The sequence below is a fragment of the Oryctolagus cuniculus genome, chromosome 17 (assembly GCF_964237555.1).
Source record: "Oryctolagus cuniculus chromosome 17, mOryCun1.1, whole genome shotgun sequence".
Taxonomy (NCBI): Eukaryota; Metazoa; Chordata; class Mammalia; order Lagomorpha; family Leporidae; genus Oryctolagus; species Oryctolagus cuniculus.
In genome coordinates, this window is record NC_091448.1 from 4372307 (window position 1) to 4393926 (window position 21620).

Genomic DNA, 21620 nt, shown 5'->3' on the forward strand with positions numbered 1-21620 from the left:
GGGAGCCGGCAAAGGCAGCCGAGCGAGCCGGGGGACCTGGGAGTCCTCGAGGCTGCCTGCCACGTCACGGAGCGCTCGGGGGCTCCCTGTCGGTTTCCCTTATGCCCTGAACATGCAGACATCTTCCCTTTCCGCCTGAATCCCCACAGGGCTCCAGCCGGATTTGCCCAGGCGAGACCTGCCAGCCCTGAGCCCACGCGTGGCGTCCGGCGGCTCGCAGTGCTGAGGCCGCCTGGTCAGTTAGTGTGAGAAGCCTGGCAGCTCTGGGCCACGCCTGGGGGCCAGGCCAACGATGTCACTAAGACTGTGCAGCCCTGGCTGGAGCGACAGCAATCGCCTCCCGAGTCCCCAGGACAGGACCACCGGGTGGGGAACGTCATTTTATTCGGATCTGATTCGTGGGGTGGACTCAGAACCGAGCGCCTTCCCCAGGCAACCGGCCCAGCCAGCTGGGTTTCTGGCCTCGGCAGGCAGAACCTGCCCTCCCAAAGCACAGCCCACCCCTCCCTCTCTTCTCCAGAAGTCAAGAGCTGCGCACAGACCACCCCCAGCGCTGGGGAAGGAGGGAGGGTCCTGAACTGGGCGCAGACCCAGCAGACAGACAAAGGCACAAATCCCGCGGAGTCACAAGGGCTCCCGGCTGGGTGGGGGCTGCACACAGTCACTGACCACCCAGAAGCAGTTTGGGTGCACCTGGCCCTGCACAGCTTGGCTGACCACCAGCTCCCCGTCCACGGCAAACACGCCCTCCCCGTTCTTGGGCTCCAGGCGGAAGGCGACCACGGGCACATGTACCAGGTAGGGGCAGCCCTGCTCCATGTGCTTGCCCTTCTCCATGGCCAGGAAGAGGCGCAGCAGCGAGGCCCGAGACACGCCCGCACGCACGTAGAACAGGTGCATGACGCCCGCCGCACAGCGGCCCATGGGGGCCGCGAACATCTCGCTGCCCAGGTGTGAGTGCAGCAGGGCCAGCACCAGCACGAAGTCCTGGCTGGGCACCACCGTCCAGTGGGAGGGCACCGGCTCCTCCAGGGGAACGAGGTGCCCGTCCCTGGGGCCCTGCTGCACCCGCATCGGGGAGGGGGCCCCCTCCGAGGGGGCCCTGCCTACAGGGAGGTAGGCCAGGCGGCCCTGGTAGGTGCGCAGCGCTGCCAGGCGCATGAAGGTGCCCACCGTGAAGCGCATCTCCCCCAGGCACCGGTACTTCTCGCTCTCCAGGTCCACGTCGGCTACGAAGCCCCAGGCCAGGCTGAGCACAGAGAAGAGCCGCAGCCCGGAGGCCGTGTGCAGCGACAGCAGGTTCATGGGCGACAGCAGCCGGCGGCACAGCAGCCGCGTGCAGTTGGTGAGGAGGTCTTCGTTGGTCACCTGCTCGTTGCTGTAGAGGAAGAGGCCATGTGAGGCAGGGTGGGAGCCGCCCCCATCCTCCCCTTCCTCCTCCTCCTCCTCCTCCTCCTCCTCCTCCTCCTGGGTGATGGAGGTGGCGTTGAGTCACCGATGTAGGCAGCCAGGTAGGGCCTCCAGGGGAGAACGAGGGGAAAGTGCGGGAGACAGAAGTGGGAGTGGGAGTGGGGGGCACCCGAGGGAAGCCAAGCCCCGCCCGGGGCCCTGGGCACTCACCCCGCATAGTGGTTCAGAGAAGCGGCCAGCGCGTTGCCAGAGCCTGCTGGGAGGCTACACAGCGGCTTCCGGATGGCGGTCTCCCAGTCCGGCCGCTCCATGAGCCCGTTCACCACCTGCAGGAGCACCTGCGGCCTCAGCCCCGTGAGCAGCCCCGGCCACCGCCACGCGGGGCAGCGCCAGGCGCGCGCCTCACCTCGTGCATCAGCCCGTCTCCAGACATGACCACCAGCGCGTCCCAGCGCCCCAGCTCCTCGGCGCGCACCAGCTCCCGCGCGTGGTTCCGCCGCTCTGCCGGGAGACTGGCAGCTCTCAGGGCCCCCTGCCCCGCGCCCGCGCTCCCCGGGCCCTCCTCGGGAAGCACTCCTCACCCGTGAGCGTCAGCCTGAAGGAGACCTCGGCTTCCTCCAGCAGGGGCTGCACGTGGCTGCGGAAGAGCTGCAGGGCCTTGCCCTTGCCACCGCGCGGGTTCAGCAGCACCAGCACGCGGCAGGGCCTGGGGAGGCCCTGGGGGACGCTCGCTGCGGAAGCAAACCACGAGCCCCGCGTTCCCAATCGGCCACTAGGGGGCCACGGACAACCCGGTTCCCGGAGTGGTTCGGGGCCGCCCGCGGCCTCGCGTGGGGACCTCCGGGTGCGGTGGGCGCCCCCGACACCCCTTTCCGTGGCTCGGGCCCCACCACGTCCGGCCTCGCGGCAGGGAAGCGTTTCCTCTGGAGCGGCCCCAGGCCCTCGCGCGCAGCTGCGCGTTCCACGCTCCTGGCGAGAAACAAGGGGACCCCCCAGAACCCCCCGCCCCCCACCCCGCCATGGCCCTTCCCAGCCAGGCCCGCACAAACCTGGATCCATAACTTGGGCCCGCGGCGTCCCCAGCGCCGTCGGGGCGCTGCCCGTGGCGGCGCTTTCTGCCTTCAGCTCCTTATCGGCGCTGTCCAGGCGCGCGTCGCGGGGCCGGCTGCGGGGCTCGCCCTCCCCGCCCGGCGTCGGAACAGCGGGGTCGCCCGCGTCATTCTCGGCGGCGGCCGGATCTGAGGGAGAAGAGAGACGGCTGGCGGAGACCCGAGCCGCGGCTCCTCGAGGTGGGGGCAGTGGGCGCCCGGCGCTCCTGCTTTGTCCTCAGCCCGCGGCCAGGGAGCCCGCCTTTCTGGGAGGCTCAGAGAGCCGAGGTCCGGCGCCGCCAAGGGCGCCCGCGTCCGGGGACTGCGCCCCCGACCCTCGCGCCGAAGGGTCTCCTCCCGGGGGCTTTCCTCTCCGGGGCCTTCGGGTTCCGGCGGGACGGATGAGTCAGAGCCCCGTGGCTCTCTCGCTCGGACCAGCGCCTCACCCCGCGGGGATGCCAGGGGGAGGGGAGTCCAGTTGCGTAAAAATCCCAGAACTTGAGCGGTCATCGCGGAGCAGGAAGTTTAGGGCGACGACTCCCGCCCCGGAGCCGGCCGGTTCCCCGCTTCCCCTGCCCCGAGCTCCAGAGCGGCCGGAGCCTCCCCGCGCGCCTCCGCGGGCCCCGCTCCGGCGGGATCCGCGCCGCGCTCGGGGGGAGCAGAGCCGGGGCTGCGCGAGCGCCGAACCCCCAGCCGTGCAGCCAGCTGCAGCCTGCCCTCGCCCCTGCGCCGACTGGCGCTGTGCGTGGCCTAGTTCCCTGGGGCCCGGTGAGGGGCGGGCCGCCAGGAGCCACCAGCCACGGGAGGCCGGGGCGGGCGGCCCTACCCAGTCCGTCCGGTTTGCTTGGAAGACGAGCCACCGCAGTTCCCTACAGTTGCCTGGAGCGGAACGCAGCTCGTCCCGGGCGCAGCCCCGCAATCTGATAGGCAAGGGGGGGGGGGGAGACCCGGGCTGGTGTGGACTCGCGGGCTTGCTCCCTCCGGCCTCAAACTTTCCGGCCAACTTCGCCGCGGGGAGCTGCGGCGCCGGCCTGGCCACGCCCCGCGTTCCCCGTGCTCGCAGGGGTGGAACCTGCGCCCCGCGCGTTCCCGGTCCCCGCCCGCTCGGGCCCTCCCGGCACAACCCCAGCACAGTCCGCGCCCGCGGTTGGGCCACGCGCGGGTTCCAGGCCGGGTCCTGGGGCGCGGCTGCGCACCCGCGCGTCCCCGCTGCTTGTAACGGGAACGGCGCGGGTAGCCGGCGAGGCGCGGAGTCTCGGGCCCGGCCGCTGGCGGCGCGCGTCGGGGGCGCGAAAGCGAGCGCGCAGCGCGGGCCCCCCAGGAATCCGGCTCCCTGCCCAAAGTCTGAGCGGGCTTCAGGCGCGCGCCCTTCCACGCTCTCGGAGATGCCCCCCGCAGCATCTCGACACCGCGACCTCGTCGCCCGGGCACTGCCTGCAGAATCGGGAATGCAGAGCCCCTTTGGCGCACCCTGCCTAGCCCACCCAGGAATTCGAAGCCCGGACCTCTCCGGGCGCCCCTCGTCCCGGTCGGGGTCTCTCTCCCGCCGCCCGCGGGGCTTCCCTCGCTTTTCCACCCCCGCACTCCCCGAGTGAGGTTATTTTTAGCTTCCTGGCGCTGCAGCTTGGCCACGGAGCTGGAGGCAGCCGGACGCACCGTCCTGGGCAGGACGGGTGACAAGGCCACGGCGGGGGGGCTCCGAACTGGAAAGGGAGATGCGGGAGGAGAGAGCCTTGTTGGGAACCTCAAAAGTTGGGTCCTTTCCCCCAGGGGAGCGGCATGGAGGCTCACCTGGGCCAGAGCAGCTGCCCGCAGCGGGCGATCCAGGTCCTCGCTGGTCACCCGCAGGAGAGGCGCCTGGCATGGCAGAAGGGCCCTGGGCCCGGGTCCCGATGGGAGCGCCAAGCTGGGAGGGCGTGGCCCCCGCTGCCCACCACGCCCCCCGCGGGCCTGCGCGCGGATGCACCAGCGCGCAGGGGTTTTCGCACGGGGACGCGTGTGACAGTGTGTGAAATACACTTATCCCCGCGAGGGACCCGAACGCGCCCGCCGCCACCGCGAGTTAAATCCCCCGGTTATTTGCAGCGCCTGGGAAGGAAGACGTTGCCACGGCCGACGTGGTGACCCGACCAGGTAGGGCCAGAGTGCGGAAAAGCCGAGGGGGCCCGGACCCCGGCTGCGGAGAGCTCGGGCGCGCACACCTGCCCCGCTCGCCGCGCGCACGCCTGTCGCCTCTCATCGCTCCTTAAATCGCGAAGAGGCAGGTCCGGGACGAGCGCGGAGCCAATTAGCCGGGCGGCGCCCCGAGCCCGGGCACGCCTCCGCCGCACCTTTCCTTCGCGGGGACCCAGGCGGCCCGGCCCCGTTTCGTGACACTTGGCGGGGGAGGGGGCAGGAGGACGGCCTCCCCCCGAGGGGGTTTCTCCCGCCGGGAGCGGGGCGCGGGTTGGGACGCGCCCTCCCCGAGCGGCCCCCGGACACCCCCGGGTTCCAAGGCCGCGGCTCAGCTACGCGCTTAAGGGCGGAGGAACCCAGCGGCAGCGAGAACGTGGCGAGGCGACGGTCAGAGGCGTCGCCCCCCGTTGCCGGCGCCGCGGGGCGCACCCGTGGGCACAGGGTCCTGCACCCCGGCCCCCCACCCCCACGTCCCAGGAGTCCGGCGGCGGGCGGGGGAGGGCAGTGCTGCAGCCGCAGTGCCGCTGTCACGCGCTGCGGAGCCGCGGGAGGCGCGGGAGGCAGGGGCTGCGCGCGGGAGCCCCGGGCCGCAGGCCCTCGCCTCCCCTCTGTTCATCTCCCTCCGAGCGAGGGTGAGGGTGCAGGTCCGGCTTCGGCGCCTGGAAGACGCGTGGGGGACCCCAGCCTTGGTGGAGACGGACGCAGACCCCCGCTGCATCTCCCGCAGGCCTGAAAAGCCGCCGCTGTTTGCCGTGCAGAGAGGGGAAACTGAGGCAGGGGGCCGTGAAGACCTGGCTGTGCGTGAGTTCACGGTGATGACGCCGGCCTGGAGCACAGGCCCCCTTTTCTTCTCGGGGACCCCACGCTGGGGCCCCTGAAGTCCGCGGGGTGGGCTTGACTGGGAACTGGGGGAGGGGCGGCGGGCAGCCTGCGGGGCCCCTTGTCCCTGGGCTTGGGGGGCGGCGCCGGCTCAGGACGGCCCCGTGGGAGGGAGGCGAAGGGCGAAGCCTCTGGCCCGGGCTCCCGCTAGCACAATGGCCCTGTTGTCCTCCCTGCTACCTCGACCCTCGGCCCCAGGTCTCTGCCTCCCTCGCTCTGCTCATGCCCCACCCCCGGGCCAGGCTGCCTTCCTCTGCCGCCCTCGACCCCAGAGCCTGGATCCTGCCGGAGCGAGGTGCTGCCCCCCCCCCCCACGGCTGGGAGGTGCGGGGGCCTCGCCACGTCCCTGCTCAGGCGCCAGAGCAGTGCCAGCACCAGGTGCGGCGGCTCTGGGACACAGCACCATCACTCCCAGCCGGCTCCCTCCTCAGCCCTCTGTGCCCAGCAGGGCCCGCCCGGGGCCTGACAGCAGGCAGGTGTGGGCCGGCCAGGAGGTCTGACCTGATCACCCACGAAGGGCGGGGCTCCCTCGCATACCTGTCTCACAGGTGACAGGGGTTGTCTTTCGCACCTGAGAACCCTCCACCCCCTGGTGGCTTTGTGTTTCTGAGAAAGAAAGCAGCCAGTCACCTGCCTGGCCTCAGCTCTCCGGTAACCTGGAGTGAGGCAGCAGGTGGCAGATTGCTGGCTGTCAGTGGGAGGGGATGCCTGCCACCGCACTCTTCCCTGGAGCTACCTGGCCAGGAGATTCCAGCTCCCGGCTGCAGAGCCTGGAGGCCCCTCCCAGCCGGCGAGGGCAGGCCAAGGGGGCATCCGGCCGGCCCCACTGGCTCTTTTTAAGACCCATGTCCTAGGACCGTCCTGCGCGTGGTTTTCCGTCCTGAGAGTTTTCTAGATGCGGCTTCTGGCTTGTGCCAGCCTGGCGGGCGGAGGGGTGCCACCTGCCCGCGTGTGGGGATCCAGGACAGCAGACTGGCGGTGCAGGATTCTTGGCTGTGTAGGGAGTGCTTGTTTGGCCCAGGCGCCTGTTTCCCTGCAGTGGTTTGACAGCTCTGGGCATGTGGTGGGGGTGGGCTCCCTGTCTTTGTGGGTGTCCTGCCTGGACCAGGGACCCAGGGCTCTGCCTCTCACTTGCTCTCGCCTCCTGAGCTGCAGCTTCCAGAACATTCTTAATGCAGGTGCCTGGAGACCAGGTGCAGGCTTCCTGGGGCTTAAGGAACAGAAATCCGTTTTCTCACGAATCTAAGGTCAGCGTGTGGGCTGGCTGGTTCCTTGGGGGAGCTGTGAGGGAGGCCCCATCATTCCTGGGTGTCCCTGGGCTTGTGCGGGCATCACCCCACTCTGACTCCTGTCTTCATCGTCACACGGTGTTCTCCCAGGGAAGGAGCTGACCAGAGATTGTTCTTGAGATTGGGATCTCCTTCATTACCCTCTGTGGGGCTGCTCTTTTCCAAATGCTAACAGCTCTGGGAGGGGAAACCAGGAAGTTACCAGGATGCTAGAGTGTATCAGTGTGTCTTTTATTAGTATTATTTATTTGAAAGAGTTACACACAGAGAGAGGTCTTCCATCCGCTGGTTCACTCCCCAGTTGGCTGCAATGGCCCGAGCTGTGCCGATCCAAAGCCAGGAGCCAGGAGCCTTTTCTGCGTCTCCCATGCAGGTGCAGGGGCCCAAGCACTTGGGCCATCTTCTGCTGCTTTCCCAGGCCATAGCAGAGAGCCAAATCGGAAGTGGAGCAGCCGGGACTTGAACCAATGCTCTTATGGAATGCTGGCACTGCAGGCAGCAGCTTTACCCGCTATGCCACAGCACCGGCCCCATGTGTCTTTTCTTTTAAATTAAATGCCTATTTCAGCCAGAGAGAGAGAATCTCCCATTGGCTGGTTCTCTTCCCCAAATGCCCCCAACAGCCAGGGCTAGGTCAGGTAGAAGCCAGGAGCCAGGCACTCCATCCTGGTCTCCTACTAGGGTGATAATGGCCCAAGCACCCGAACCATCTTCTGCCGCCTTCCCAAGATGCATTAACAGGAAGCTGGATTGGAAGCAGAGCAGCCGAGACGAACTGGCCCCTTCAGAATAGAACGTGGCCATCCGGAGCGGGAGCGTGCGCCCTGCTTTGCGTTTCTGGTGGAAACCTGTAACAACACTGAGTGTCTTGGAAGAGGGATGGAGGGTGTGTTCACGCACGTGTGGGAAGAAGGGGTGTCTCTGCAGGGCTGGCCTGCCTCCTCCCGTGGTGCCGGGGTGCGGCCCGTTGAAAGTTATTTATGCCTGTACAGGAAGCCAAACCTCCCTCACCCGCCTGCCACCTTGGCTTCAGAGCTCACACCCTGGCTACTGCACCTCTGCTTCCTGAGCAGATGGGTTTGCTCCCAGCCCTTGGAAGAACTGGGCCGAGTTTCGTGTTGGATGCCGTAGGAGAGAGCTTCAAAGGGTCATGGGAAATTCTAGTTATCTTTTAATTCCGTTTTTTTCTACAAATGTTTTAAAGCCTTCCCATAATAGAGTCCCACTGCTGCGCTAATTGAAAACCACAGGATTCAGTGTCTCACGTACCTGGGGGTCAGAAGTCTCAGGTGCACCTGCGTGCAGGGCCGCGCCACCTGGTGTCTTTCAGCTTCCAGAGGCCACCTGCACCCCCTGGCCCAGGGCCCCTTCCTGGGCCTCCGGAGCCAGCACCGTGGCTTCGTCAAATCTGTCCTTAGCTTTTGTAGTCACACCTCCCTCTCTGACTCTGACCCTCCCACTGCCCTCCTGGGAGGAACCTGGGGCGACACTGGCCCCACTCAGACATCCCAGGCTAATCGCCCCTCCTCAAGACCTTGAACTTGATCCCAGCTGTGAGCCCCTGCTGCCCCACAGGGCGACGACGTCCCATCTGTGGGTCCTGAGGATTATGGCACGGGCCTCTTTGAGAGGCTGTCACCTTGCCAGCCACAGATGGAAGTCTGGAAACTGTCCTGACTCAGCTCCAAAACCTTCTTTTCCAACTCCTTCCCCCTTCCCCAGCTCTGCCCAGGTGCACACACACCAGGAACTTGCTATCCCCCAGTGAAGCCCTCCTCGCGTGGGGTTAGACCTAGCACTCTTGCCGGGATGGACACAGTGCTTCCGTGGACTTTGTGGCGTTTGACTCCTCCGGCAGAGGCCCTTACAAACAAAATTGGTTTCCATTTTTGAAAATCGCCCGAAAGGGAGGAATTGGCATCTTTGCTAACCATAGTAATTGCAGGATTGCAAAACCCGGACTTCTCACCCGCGGGAGGGGGCGGACACATGCCAGCCGGCCATTTTTCAGCCTGGCAGGCCCCTCCAGGCTCCGAGCCCCCCAGGCGCCATATGGAAGGGTGTGGCCCTCACAGCTCCTGTCCCGTGCCCTGGCAGTCCTGCTGCTCCCACCCCACCGCGGTGGCAGGGCTGGACCAGGGCTCCTGCTGACATCAGCACTGCATGGGCCCTGGCCCCGTCTCCGGTGTCCAATCCCACATCCGGGATGGGTGGGGGTGGGGGAGGGAGCTGGGTCCCTTCTGCCCAGGCCCCAGACAGCCCCAGTCCACACCGCTGCTCCTGCGTCCTCCTTCCAAGAAAACCTGCAGGGGCAGAGACACCCAGCAGCTCTGTGTCAGCCTGCCCGGGCAGTTCCCACAAGCAAAACTAGGAGCTGGGAAGCTGCACCTGGCCCCGCCACAGTTGGCGAGCGGGAGATGGGAGCACCAGGCCCAGGGCACGGGTGTGTGCACAGCCTGGGGGGCGGGGGGTGGATTTGGTGCTGAGCCTTTCCCACTTTCCCACATGTCCTTGGGTGGCTCCCAAAGCAAACTGACAGCGGGCTGGCCGTGGCCCTGAGCCAGGCTGTGCCTTTGTGCCAGAGGGTGGACCCCGGTGGGCGCTGGGGGAAGGGATGTACATCATCATCCTGGCCCAGACAAGCACGCTGCTGGCTGCCCCTGCCCCTGTCTCTTCTTGTATTCAAACATGCGGGGGCTCAGGCTTCCTCCGTGAAAGCCAATTACTGGGGGGCCTGGGGCAGAGGAGGGGGTGGGTGCCCTATTTCGCCACGCTCCTGGAGCGGGGCTTCCTGCCCCTCGCGCTCATTATCCACAGCCCCAGAATAGAAACTCCGCTGTCCCCGAGGCTCGGCTCCTGAAGGGCAGATGCAGCCCTGGTAATCGAAGCGCGGCTGCTTCAGGATGGGCCGGACAGCTGGGGCCTGGGAGGGGAGCTCAGGACAAGGGCCACGGTCAGCTAATGCCACATGGCGTCTTTGGCTGCCCGAGTGATGCTGGGCCGATCCGACAGGAGAGCCTTTGCCGAAAGCAGAGGTCCTGGTTCTCTTGGCAGCGCGTGGAGACTGAGTGACTATGTCAGTTCTTCAAGGCACGGGAGCCCAGCAGCGTCCAGCGCTGGGTGAGCAGTGACCACCTGCCCAGGGCCAGAGGCTTGATTCTGAATGCCTCTGAGAGTTCAAGGCTTTGCAGACTAACTAGTGAGATTATTAAACACGTGCACACAGCAGCCCGTTCTGGGGGGCAGCAAGTAAAGCATCCCATATGGGCGCCAGTTCGAGTCCCAGCTGCTCCACTTCTAATCCAACAGTTCGAGTCCCAGCTGCTCCACTTCTGATCCAGCTCCCTGCTAATGGCCTGGGAAAGCGGAGGAAGGTGGTTCAAGTGCTTGGGCCCCTGCACCCACGTGGGAGACCCGGATGGAGTTCCCAGCTCTTGGCTTCCGTCTGGCCCAGCCCCGGCTGTTGCAGCCTTTTGGGGAGTGAACCAGTGCACGGAAGATGGATTTCTCTCTCCTCGGAGCACCCAGAGGAACTGGAGAAAGTAGCTTTTTAATTCTCTGTCTTCTTCCTAGAGGTGTGGTCAGCCAGATCCTGCACACAAAAGCGCTCCAGAGATGCCCGGCTGACCTCTCCCTGTGCCTCTTGCTGGCGGATGCAGCAGAGCGCCCTCCCCCCCCCACGGCTGGGCACAGCAGGCCAAGGAGTCCCGGGAGGGACAGATGGCCCTGGCGCCGAGTTAAGAAGACACATCAGTCTTCCTGACTCTGCGTGGCCCAGAAAAAAATCCATAGCGTCGGAGCTTGGCACCGGCAAACAAGCACAGAGCATTTTGGGCCGAGTTCCCACTGCCGTGTGACAAGTATCCGAGACGATTCGGCTCTCAGATTGAGAACTTCTGCAAAAGATGGTTACAGAAGGGCCCATCGGCCTCCTCCCAGCCCTGGCAGGCGGAAGTCCTCTTCCCAAGGGTGAGAGGCGGGTCGAGCCCTCGCACGCACGTCGGGGGGCTCTCAGCCCGGTTTGCAGCCTTTCCGGCAGGAGCCACACTGGCTGCAGAAGGGCTGAGCTGGAGCCAGCAGCCGCCGCGAGCCCGGGGCCTTGAAGGGAGCTCTTGTCTCCGAGGCCTCGAGGTCTCCGGGTGTGCCTTTCGAATAGGCTCAGGACCCTGCGTGCAACAGCAGGAGCCTAATTCTAATTCTGAACAGAGCCCCTGCCCTCTGTAAGGACTCCACAGAGGCTGGCGTGCCAGCCGTGAACACAGATATGGCACACTAGGCGAGGGTTGCCAACCAGCCTCTGAGGGGAAAACATCTTAAAGTGAGAGGCTGCAGGGTCCTTTCAAATGAAACACACCGTTGCCATGGGAGCCAGGTAGGTACCCGGAGAACGCAAACACGTGTCCCTGGGAGGACTTGTGCCTCAACGCTCAGAGCTGCGTTAGTCGCAGCAGCCACAGGGCAAGTGACCCAGCTGTCCGTCAGGGGAGGACGGAGCCACACAGCGGGATACTATTTGGCCATAAGAAGGAATGAGAGCCGATACACCCATGGCGTGCACAAACATGCAGAATCCAGACGCAAAAGGTCGCATCCACATGCAATGCCTGGAATAGGCAAATCCATAGAGACACAGGCAGATTGACAGGTGCCAGGGACTGGGGGGGAGGGGACAGGAGGTGGTTGCGTCATGGGGGTGGGGTTTCCTTTGGGGGTGATGAAAAGGTTTTGGAATTAGGCAGAAGTGCTGGGTTCACAAGGCCGGGAGTAATCTGCTTAGTGCCCCGACTTGTTCACTCTAAGATGGTTTTAGGTGAAATTCACCAGTTTTCTATAAAGATTTACTTATTTGAAAGCCAGTAACAGAAACGAGAGGGTGAGACTGAAGAGCTTCCCTCTGCTGGTTCACTCCCCACATGGCTGCGAGGGTCGGGATTGGGCCAGGCCGAAGCCTGAACCCGGAACTCCATCCGGGACTCTCGTGGGTGGCAGGGCCCAAGCAGTTAAGCCATCTTCCTGCCGCTTCTGCACGCACATTCCAGGCAGGGAGCTGGAGCAGCCAGGACTCAAAACTGGCGCTCCTATCAGATGCTGGCATTGCCGGAGGCGGCCCCGCCTGCGGCACCACCATGCTGGCCCCACAGTTTGAAAAATATTGACTTGAACATATTCGGAAGCCAGGAGCTGGGAACTTAGTCTGGGGACTGGATTGCCTGTTTCCGGATCATTCTTTGTGACGCACAAAGTATCCATTTCCAAGGCCGCAGAGGGTGTGGCGGCCCCATCTCCAGCCAGTTTCTCCTGGGCACTAAGGGTTTGGAGTCCGGTGCGGGGCTCCCGCAGCTGCTCAGAGGTGCCCTCTCTTCTGTGTGGGTGTGCAGTGAAGGTAGCCGCACAGAGGGAAGGACACACAGCAGAAACTCGGCACTGATGAACGACTCCCCTGTGTTATTCAAAGGACAGCAACGCCTCCTAGAAACTCCCCGTCCCCTTCAGAAAGCCCCTGGGAGGGCTGGCGTTTGGGATGGCAGCTGAGCTGTTGCTTGGGACTCCTGCTTGGGTAGAGTCCCGGGTGTGCCTCTGATGCCAGCTTCCTGCGAATGCGTCCTCCGGAAGTGACAGACGACGGCCCAAGTACTTCCTGATACCCACGTGTGACACTCAGATTGAATTCCAGGCTCCTGGCTTTGGCCCAGCCCAGTCCCAACCACTACAGCTATTTGGGCAGTGAATCCACAGATGGACGCTCTCTGTCTCTACCTTCCAAATAGATAAACACAATTTTTATTTTCTAAGGATTCATTTATTTGAAAGGTACAGTGAAAGAGAGAGGGGAATTTTCCACCTGTTGGTTCACTCCCCAAATGGCTGCAACAGCCAGGCCTGGGCCAGGCAGAAGCCTGCAGCTCCATCTGGGTCTCCCACAGGTGTGGCAGGGGCCCAAGCACTCGGGCCGTCCTCTGCTGCCCTCCCAGGCACCTTAGCAGGGAGCTGAATGGGAAGTGGAGCAGCTGGGACTCGAACCAGCACTCTAACCTGAGATACTGGTGTCGGAAGCATCCCCTTAACCCACTGCGCCATAACACCAGCCCCTAAATAAAAATTGTAGAATGAGACTTAAATGAGTTCATTTTGGTGCCGAGAACCTCGCATGGTTGTCATACGCATAGTGCGCATTCCCCTGGACTTCTTGACGATCCCTCTTCGTTGTTCTAATCGGTGAGAAAACTAATCAGAGTGAATGCATGAGACATGGCCATTTGTCAGACACCCCCGCGCTAGGAGGCTGGGAGCAGGCTGGCCTCCCGCTTCCCCGTGAGGGGGCTGTCCCATTCACAGAGCCTTGGGCTACCCCCACCCCGCCCCGGGCTCATGTTGCAGTCACCTGCAGCCGTCCGCTGACCCCACTGGTCTGGAAGTTTTCCACCATCCCCCGCAACTCCAAGGGGCACACAGAAGCGCAGGCTGAGCATCCCAGGACCGCCTGAAGCCCGATTCCCGCGTAGGCGAGCAGACAGTGGGGCCATAGGATCTCTGTGAGCTTTGTGTAACAGCCACATCTGGGAGGCATCGCGGGCCACAAGGGCCCCCGTCCGCGGATGAATCAGAGGTGACACATGCAGCTGCAATCCGGCCCCCCCACTTCCTCCCGGACACCGGCGTGGGAATGTGGGGACGGTGACAAAGCCGGCTGCCACCCAGGCTCCAGGAAAGGGGTGGGGGAAGGGCGCCAGGCCTGGTTGGCTCCCACTAGGCGGTGGGACACAGGCGCCCTTGTGGATTGAAAAAGCTAAATTGCATCCTATTTCCCTGTTGAATGGTTAATACAATTTTGGATGAGCTTCTTTCTTAATATCTAATTGGTATTTAATTGCTAGGGGTTCTGTTTTCCCCCGGTGTATAAAATGAGGATGAACGTGCATTCCCACCTGGAGGAGGGAAGACCCCGCGGGGTAGCCGGCCAGGAATCAGCCAGGAAGCTTCCTCCCTGCCCCGCTCACGCCGAGTCTCCTCCGATGTGGGTCAGAGCCCCAGGCATCTGGTCGTGTGTCCAGGTGGTCATTTGGGAATAGCAGGTGGAACTTTGTGAAGGAACCGGATGGGAAGGAGAGGAGAGGAGAGGAGAGGAGAGGAGAGGAGAGGAGAGGAGAGGAGAGGAGAGGAGAGGAGAGGAGAGGAGAGGAGAGGAGAGGAGGAAGAAACGGGACGAGCGGGGGAGGGCAGCTCTGGAATGTTCCATGTCAGGGGCCACCTGGCCTGGGAGCTGCTACTGCGCACTGAGTGTGGACTTGGCTCGTGTCTTTCCCGCAGCCCCGATGCCCAGTCTGTGTGACCCCTTCCTGGGTAATCACTAGAAAGGCAATTTTTCATGCGAGAAAGAAGCATGTTTCCGAAAGCACTGGGCTCCCTGGGGAAGTAGACACATTAGCTGAGTGATAAATCCTGTCCCAAAGCGATCATGTATCATCCCGCAGGGTGGGCTGTGGAGTGATCGGGCTCAGCGGGGTGGCTCCCCCGGGGTACCCATGGCTGCAACGTCAGGGGGGCTGAACTTCGAAGATGGCACCCACACTCAGCCAAGGTGCTGGCCACTAGCTGGGAGTTTAGGGCGCGCGGAGGGGGGTACCGAACTCTCCCTGGGACATGATGGCAGCAGGGCTGAGGCGGGGCGGGATGGGGCTGTTCTGTGAGACGCAGGCAGAGTCGGCAGAGCGGCCCGTGCCTTAGCTGAAGTCTCAGAACGCTCTTCCGCACGTGAGTTGGTGGCCAGGCCAGATTCCAGGGACAAGACCTGCCACCCCCACCCCACGCAACCCCCACGTGAGAGGCCGCGCAGGTGAGCATCTGGACGATTTTAGGGGGCCGGTTTGTAGCTTAAGGATGGAATCCTGGGCGGGCGTTTGGCAGAGCGGTTAAGTTGCCGCTGTGACGGCCGCATCCTGTATCAGAGTCCCTGGTTCAAGTCCCAGCTCCTCTGCTTCTGATCCGGCTTCCTGCTAGTGTGCACCCTTGGAGCCACCCATGTGAGACCTGGATTGAGTCCTGGGCTCCTGGTTCCAGCCCTGTTAACAGGCATTTGGAGAGTGAACCAAGGTATGGAAGATCTCTTGTCTCTCTGCCTTTCAAATAAAATGAAAATCAGTAAATGAAATTTAAAAAACAGAGAGAAGCGACTCCTTAGATGTGTGTGCAGAGCCTGGTGCGACGGTGAGCAGCTCCCCTGCCCCTGGACCTGGTGCTGTGTGGAGCTGCTCACCCAGCATCACTGTTTACCCAGAAGCCTTTGCTCTCCACCGGAGGTCACTTTGTTTCCACTTCCCTCTTTGCAAATTATTTTTATTCCTCTATTTGCCAGGGAGTGAGAGAGACAGAGACCTCCCAGCTCCTGGTTCACCCTCCAAATACCCACGAGGGCCAGGGCTGCTTGAAGGCTGAAGCCCAGGACCTGGGGACTCAACCCAGGTCCCCCGTGTGGGTGGCAGAGCTGTCACGGGCCGTCACTGCTGCCTCCCAGGGTCTGCACTTGCGGAACTGGAGTTTGAGGCCAGCGCTGGGCACTGGACTCAGGCCCTCCGACGTGGGCCACAGGGGAGATTTCTTGAGCTCCTTGGGCTTTGTGCCGGGCACGGCTGAGTTGGAGGCCAGTTTCACAAAAGACACCTGTGGTGTTGTCTCGCACGGCGAGGAAAGGTTTTGGGGCCAGCGCTGTGGCACAGCAGGTTAGACTGCCGCTCGCGGTGCCACATCCCACATCCCACCTCGGAGCGCTGGTTCCCGCACCGCTCCCTGTAGTTCTCCTGGGCAGGCAGCACAAGACAGCCAGAGCTCTCGGGCCCCTGCACCCACGTGGGAGACCCAGATGGAGTTTCTGGCTCCTGGCTTTGGCCTGGCCCAGCCCTGGCTGTCGTGGCCATTTGGGGAGGCAACCAGCAAATGGAAGATCTATTTCTTAGGCTGTCTCCTGCCTTCTCTGTGTCACTCTGCTTTTCAAATAAATAAAATAAATCTCTCTCTTTTTTTAAGTTCTGTTTTTCCCGGTAACTACCACCAGCTGCTCTCGACTGAAGCCCCCTCCCAGTGGGCGTGAGACTCGCGTGAAGTCACTGCCGTCTGATTCCACGTTCCCGCTGCCACTCGGTCACCAAGACGGCCTTGCGTTGGTGGTGAAGACGCCGGACTCGCCTCACAACCCCCACCCCTCACTCCTCCCAGCACAGGGCCCCAGTCTGGGGGAAGGGGAGAAATGCAAAACAGATGTGTTTCCTGCGGTGCCTGGTGGGGCAGCGGTGGGGCCGCCTCGCGGGTCTCCACTGCTGATCTAGCTCATTCCCCAGGGCAGGGTTCCAGCCTCGGCGCTGTTGACACTGGGCCTGGAAAATTCTTTGTTGTGGGGGCCGCATCCTTGGTTTCTACCCACTCCATGCCCCTAGCAGCCCCAACCCGTGACAGCCAAAGATGTCTCCAGGCCCTGCCAGGGGTCGCTGGGGTACAAGTGCTCTGGACTTGTGGGCCAGTGAGGGCAGGGACTCTCCCTAGCGGCCCCCTGGCTAGCAGGCTCTGGCTGACTCCAGGAGGTGGCCTCTGGCCATACTGCTTTGGGGAGGTCGCCCAGCTGCCCCCGATCCTGGGATCTGCAGGCCCACGCGTTGCTAGGACCCCAGGTGCAGGACCCGTCCTGCGAGGGACCCCGGCCCTGCTCAGCCTGCCCGCAGTGCCAGCTCCTCCAGGCACTTTCCGAACATCGGGAGCCCCAGGGCAGATCAGCCAGCACCTGACCCAGGGGGCAGCCAAATAGGCACAGGGAGTTCTTCCTTATCCTCCCCCACACGCCACTCCGCCCCCACCCCCACCCCCACCCCCACCCCCCACCCAGTTCTGAGAAAAGCCAGCCAAGTCTGCATGGAGGGGTGAGGCCCTGGTCACAGACCCCTGCTCTCCCCTCCCTCCCTCCCTCCCTCCCTCTTTCTTCCTGGGAAGGATGCAGGCTTCTGATACCAACCACCTGGAGTCCTGGTCATCTGGGGTCCAGCCAAATGGTGCTCGTGGCAGGCGCCGTCCCCACGGCGGACCTCAGCCGCGAGTTCCCAGGTCCCCCTGCAGATTCAGGAACCCCCACCTCCTGCCTGGGCTCCCCAGGTCACCAGCACGACTCACAGAACTCAGGCAAGGCCCCTGCTTTCCCAACTTCACTCTAGGGAGGGCACAGCCCAGAGCCCGCCCTGGGGACGGACGCAGCAGGCCAGGCCTGGCAGGTCCCAGAAGCAAAGCTCCAGTATCCTCAGGGCCAAACTGTCCCCTGACGTGGGACAGCACACACGACACCGCCGGCCAGGGGCATGCGCCCAGGGTGTGCTGTCTAGAGTCTTTGTAAACATGTATCATTTATTTAAGAGCTCTCTCTCTCTCTCTCTCTCATCCACTGGTTCACTCCCCAAATGCCTGCCACAACCAGGGCTGGAGCCAGGGTCCAGGAACTCCATCTGGGGTCTCCCACGGGGGTGGCAGTGGGCACTGAGCCACCATCGGCTGCCCCCACCCCTAGTGTGCATCAGCAGGGAGCTGGAATCAGAAGTGGATCCGGGACTTGAAGCCAGGCACTTCGGCAAGTGGCGGTTTAACTACTGCACCAAATGCCCGTCCTGGTTTTGGTCTGAGTTATTTATTTGTTTTGAGAGAAGTAGGGAGAGAGGGAGAGAGACGGAGGGAGAGAGACGGACGGAGAGAGGGAGAGAGGGAGAGAGAGAGAGAAACGCTCTGATCCACTGGGTCATTCCCCAGATGCCTGCAGATTGAGGCTGGGTCACCCGTCAAAGCCAAGATCTGGAACTCCATGCTGGTCTCCCACATGGGTGTCGGGAGCCCAGTCACGTGAGCTGTCACCGCGGCCTCCCAGGGTCTGCGTGAGGAAGAAGCTGGGAGCCAGGTATCCAATCCAGACGCTCTAAGGCAGGCATCGGGGCCCAGCAGGTTAAGCCTCCACGTGGGTACCCACAGCCCATAGAGGAGCGCCTGGTTCCAGTTCCGGCTGCTCCGTTTGCGACGCAGCTTCCTGCTAATGCGGCCGGGAAAGCAGCAGAGGGCAGCTCCCGGAGCCACGTGGGAGACCAGGATGGAGTCCTGGGGTCCTGGTTGCAGCCTGGCCCAGCCTTGGCTGCTGTAGGCTTTTGGGGACTGAACCAACAGAGGGAAGATCTCTCTCTTTAAATAAACTAAAGAAAAAAAAAAAAAAAGGTTCTCCAGTGAGACATGGCCGTCTTTTTATTTCTTCACTCACAACAGGTTCCAACCTTTTCGTTGTTGTTGTCAGTTCTCTTGCTGGTGGGATAGTGGCACAAACAGCACAGACCCAGTTCTAAGACGACGAATGGGTCTCCATGGCCAAGTCAAACACCTGCCCCATTGGGCTTCACCTCTGCATTGCCCGCGGCCTTCTAGACGCCCCTGCCGCACGCGTAGCCCCTGCTGGCAGGTGCGCGGGCTGAACTGTGTCCCCGCGGACCTCAAGGGCTTAGTGGGGACTGCAGCCGGGACTCTCGGGCCCGGCTCCCTGCAGGCTGCGCCGACAGGGGGCGCTGGAGGGCCTGCAGGGTCCCGCAGGGGTGGGCCGCGGCTTCCTGCCCGCCGCTGTCTCCCGGCAGTGGGGACTTTTGGTTCCGCTTTCCCTGCACCCCGCTGAGCCACCCTCCGTGCCCTGGATAGGCAGGGCCGCCTCCTCAGCGTTTGAGTCTCGCTCCCTGGGGCCGCTTCTCCCTTCTCCAGGCCCCTGGGGTTCAGGCCCGAGCTCTCGTCCTTGCTCTCCCATCGCGGGGCAGGGGAGCTGGTGGCTGAGTCGCGTGGTGTCCAATTTCTGCTGTTTCTGCCATACCTAGTTCAGTTTCCTGTATAAATTATGTTAATGTACCAGGTGTGGTGTCTGTTTTATTATTGGCCCTTGACTGATAGATGGGCATAAACATTTCCCCGGCCCCTTCACTCAGGCTCTGCTCTGTGCCACACCTGTGCTAACTGCTTGGCTCACTCCCCCTTGGGGAACTTTAAGAGGTAGGAGCCTGGCCACCCCGTTGCACAGTGCAGCAACAGCGGCAGAAGGAGGGGGGTTGTTTAGCACAGCCGGGACACCTGGTCAGAGTCAGCTCCTGGCGCAGGAGTGGCCTCTCCACCCTGCAGCCTCTCGGAGTGTCCCTGGGGGAGTCAGTGGCCACATCACACCCCAGTTCGGGACTGACCGCAGCTACCCTTGGACACTGGTGTTGCCTGGGGCTTCGGCTGTTACAGACCCCAGTCTCTGAGCCTGACAGGTTGGGCACGCGAGACCCGAGAGCCTGGTGACCTCTGTGATGTGTTGGCATCGTCTCCCGGGCCTCCACCTCCTGCTTTCTCAGCCCCTGCGGCCTTGGCTTTTTTTCCCTTCTCTTGCATCCCATCTTGCCAGGGCTGTTGTCATCTGGCCACACAGACAAGGAAATGCTGGGAGTGTCTGCTGTGCCCGGGGAGCAGGCTCTGGGTGTTTCTATTGGGACAAAGTCTTCAGTGGTGTCTGGGTCTCTGGGATGCCTTGAAATGTCCCCACCCCAAGAGTCTGCCCCGAGAGCCGCTAAGTCTCCATCCTGGGCAGGGTCTCTGACCTCCTGAGGACTCCACCTTGCGATCCATTTCGGATCTTCCAGCGGCCGCTCGCTACCACCGTCCTTGCTGAAGCTGGGAAGGGTCACTCGTGGTGAGCTTGGCTGGGTCTGCCCAGAAGGTGGCTCCCACCCCCAGCGTGGATTCTGGTATCCTACAGAGAGAATCAGCTCAGAGATCCAAGTTGGTGCTATTTTTAGAAATAAAGATCATTCCGTCTCAGCTTGCTGAGTCTGTTCAGAGCGTGAAAACAGAGAAAAGACTTAAATTTTTCCAGAGTGGGAGCAGCGCAACCAGGATGCAACACTCCCGCATTTTTGCCTGAAACGCTCTCTTTGTAGCAAAGACTGACCTTGTCCCGTGGGGCCGGGAACAAGGCTCCTAAACACACCCCTCTTTGTTTTCTCCTGGCTTTTCTTGGACCGCACTTGGCATCAAACCTGAACTGGAGCCAGCCTTTGTCCTTTCCTGATTCATGCTGAACTTGCAGGCCGGGTAACAACAGGATCGTTTTTTAGAAGACTTGAACACTGCAGTGGGGTTGTGCGTGGAGGCTGTCACCTGTGGCAGACAGAGCTGATTCTGTTCTCCCAGGACCTGTCCCACAGGTCTGGACAAACAAGACTTGGCCTGTGTTTACAAAGAAGACTGAAACTAGTCAAACAAAGTCTCCTCTCAGATGCCTAACAGGCATTTATACAAAGCAAGCCGTCCAGGGGCCGTGCAGTGTCGGCAGCCCAGCCGTATGGACACTTGTTCCAGTCTGATCCCACTTCCTGCTGATGCACCTGGGGAAGCCACAGAGGACGGCCCAAGTGCTTGGGCCCCTGCACCCACGTGCGAGACCCGGATGGAGCTCCTGGCTCCTGGTTTTAGCCTGGCCCAGCTCCTGGCCATTGGAGCCATTTGGGGAGTGAACCAGCAGATGGGAAATCTCTCTGTGTCTCCTTCTCTCTCTTTGTGTAACTCTGCTTACAAATAAATAAAAAACTGTTAAAAAAAAAAAAAGAGAAAAGAAAAGAACCATCCTTGTATCAGTCAGGGACCTCGAGAGAACAGGACGTGTAACCAGGCATTGCTATCGGGATCCATATTGTCTACCTCCAGGGGTCCATGTTCGGAGAGAAACAGAGGGAGAGACGATGGGGCAGGCGGTTAAGCCGCCACTCGGGACGCGGGAAGCAGCCCAGAGGAGCTCAGTGCGCCGCAGCCCTGGTGCACCGCCCACACCCCACACCCCACCTTGGCTGCTGGGGTTTCACTGCCCAAGAACTGGCGCCGGCGAGTAACACCCAACATGGCTGCACCTGGGTTCCTGCGACGAGCTCTAGGTCGTCGTAATGTCATTAAAATAAAATGATCGTGGCCAGCACATGTGCTCCCTCCATGCTGTGACTTCCCCAGGACTTCCAGTAAAGCCCCGCCCCTAACTCCACACCCTTTTTTTTTTTTTAATTTGTTTATTTATTGAAAGGTAGAGTTACAGAGAGGCAGAGGCAGAGAGGGAGAGAGAGAGAGAGAGAGAGGTTTTCTATCCACTGGTTCACACCCTAGATGGCCACAATGGCCGAAGCTGTGCACATCCGAAGCCAGGAGCTTCTTCCAGGTCTCCCTTGCAGGTGCAGGGGCCCGAGGACTTGGGCCATCTTCCACTGCTTTCCCGGGCCATAACAGAGAAGTGGAGAAGTGGAGCAGCCGGGACTCGAACCAATGCCCTTATGGGATGCTGGCACTGCAGGTGGTGGCTTTACCCAATACGCCACAGCGCCGGCCCCTTCACTCCAACTCTTATAAAGGGCATCTCCCCCACACACACCTCTGTCTCCATCTCTTTCTCGCTGGGTGTCCTGCAGTTCTTCCTGAGGGTGCACTTTCACTTTAAATAAATCTTGCTTTTCTGTCTCTGTGTCTCTTCCTTGAATTCTCTCTTGCATGGAGACAAGAACCCGGACCAGGACTGGCCACGGACCACCCCTGCAACACAAGCACTTGAGCCATCTCTGCTGTCTCCCAGGGTGTGCATTAACAGGAAGCCGGATCAGAAGTGGAGGCGGGACTCCCCCCACCCCCAACCCAGGCCGCGGGGTGTGGGCTGGCTTAACCTGCAGCACTGCCTCGCAGGCCCCCAAAGAGGTCCCCAAAGGCCCCCGACAGCTAC

At 62.3% G+C, this 21620-nt stretch overlaps 1 protein-coding gene and 1 long non-coding RNA gene across 5 annotated transcripts; one reads left to right on the top strand and one right to left on the bottom strand.

Moving 5' to 3' along the window:
- Positions 1–367: 367 nt before the first annotated feature.
- On the bottom strand, positions 368–5025 carry SPHK1 (sphingosine kinase 1). Of its 4 annotated transcripts, XM_051838303.2 has the most exons (7): positions 4290–5025; positions 4004–4201; positions 2460–2648; positions 1992–2141; positions 1817–1911; positions 1621–1736; positions 368–1378 (listed from the first exon to the last, which is right to left on the bottom strand). In XM_051838303.2, exons 1-7 carry the CDS (start codon positions 4360–4362, stop codon positions 625–627), a joined length of 1575 nt encoding a protein of 524 aa, XP_051694263.2. In that variant the 5' UTR covers positions 4363–5025; the 3' UTR covers positions 368–624. The 4 variants fall into 4 exon arrangements, with proteins under 4 accessions (XP_051694263.2, XP_008249134.3, XP_051694264.1 ...); XM_008250912.4 differs by lacking the exon at positions 4004–4201; XM_051838304.2 differs by lacking the exons at positions 4004–4201; positions 4290–5025 and adding an exon at positions 3325–3477.
- On the top strand, positions 5025–21364 carry LOC138846006 (uncharacterized). The gene is made up of 2 exons (XR_011383345.1): positions 5025–5474; positions 15863–21364. It is a non-coding gene; the product is annotated as an uncharacterized lncRNA (long non-coding RNA).
- Positions 21365–21620: the final 256 nt, after the last annotated feature.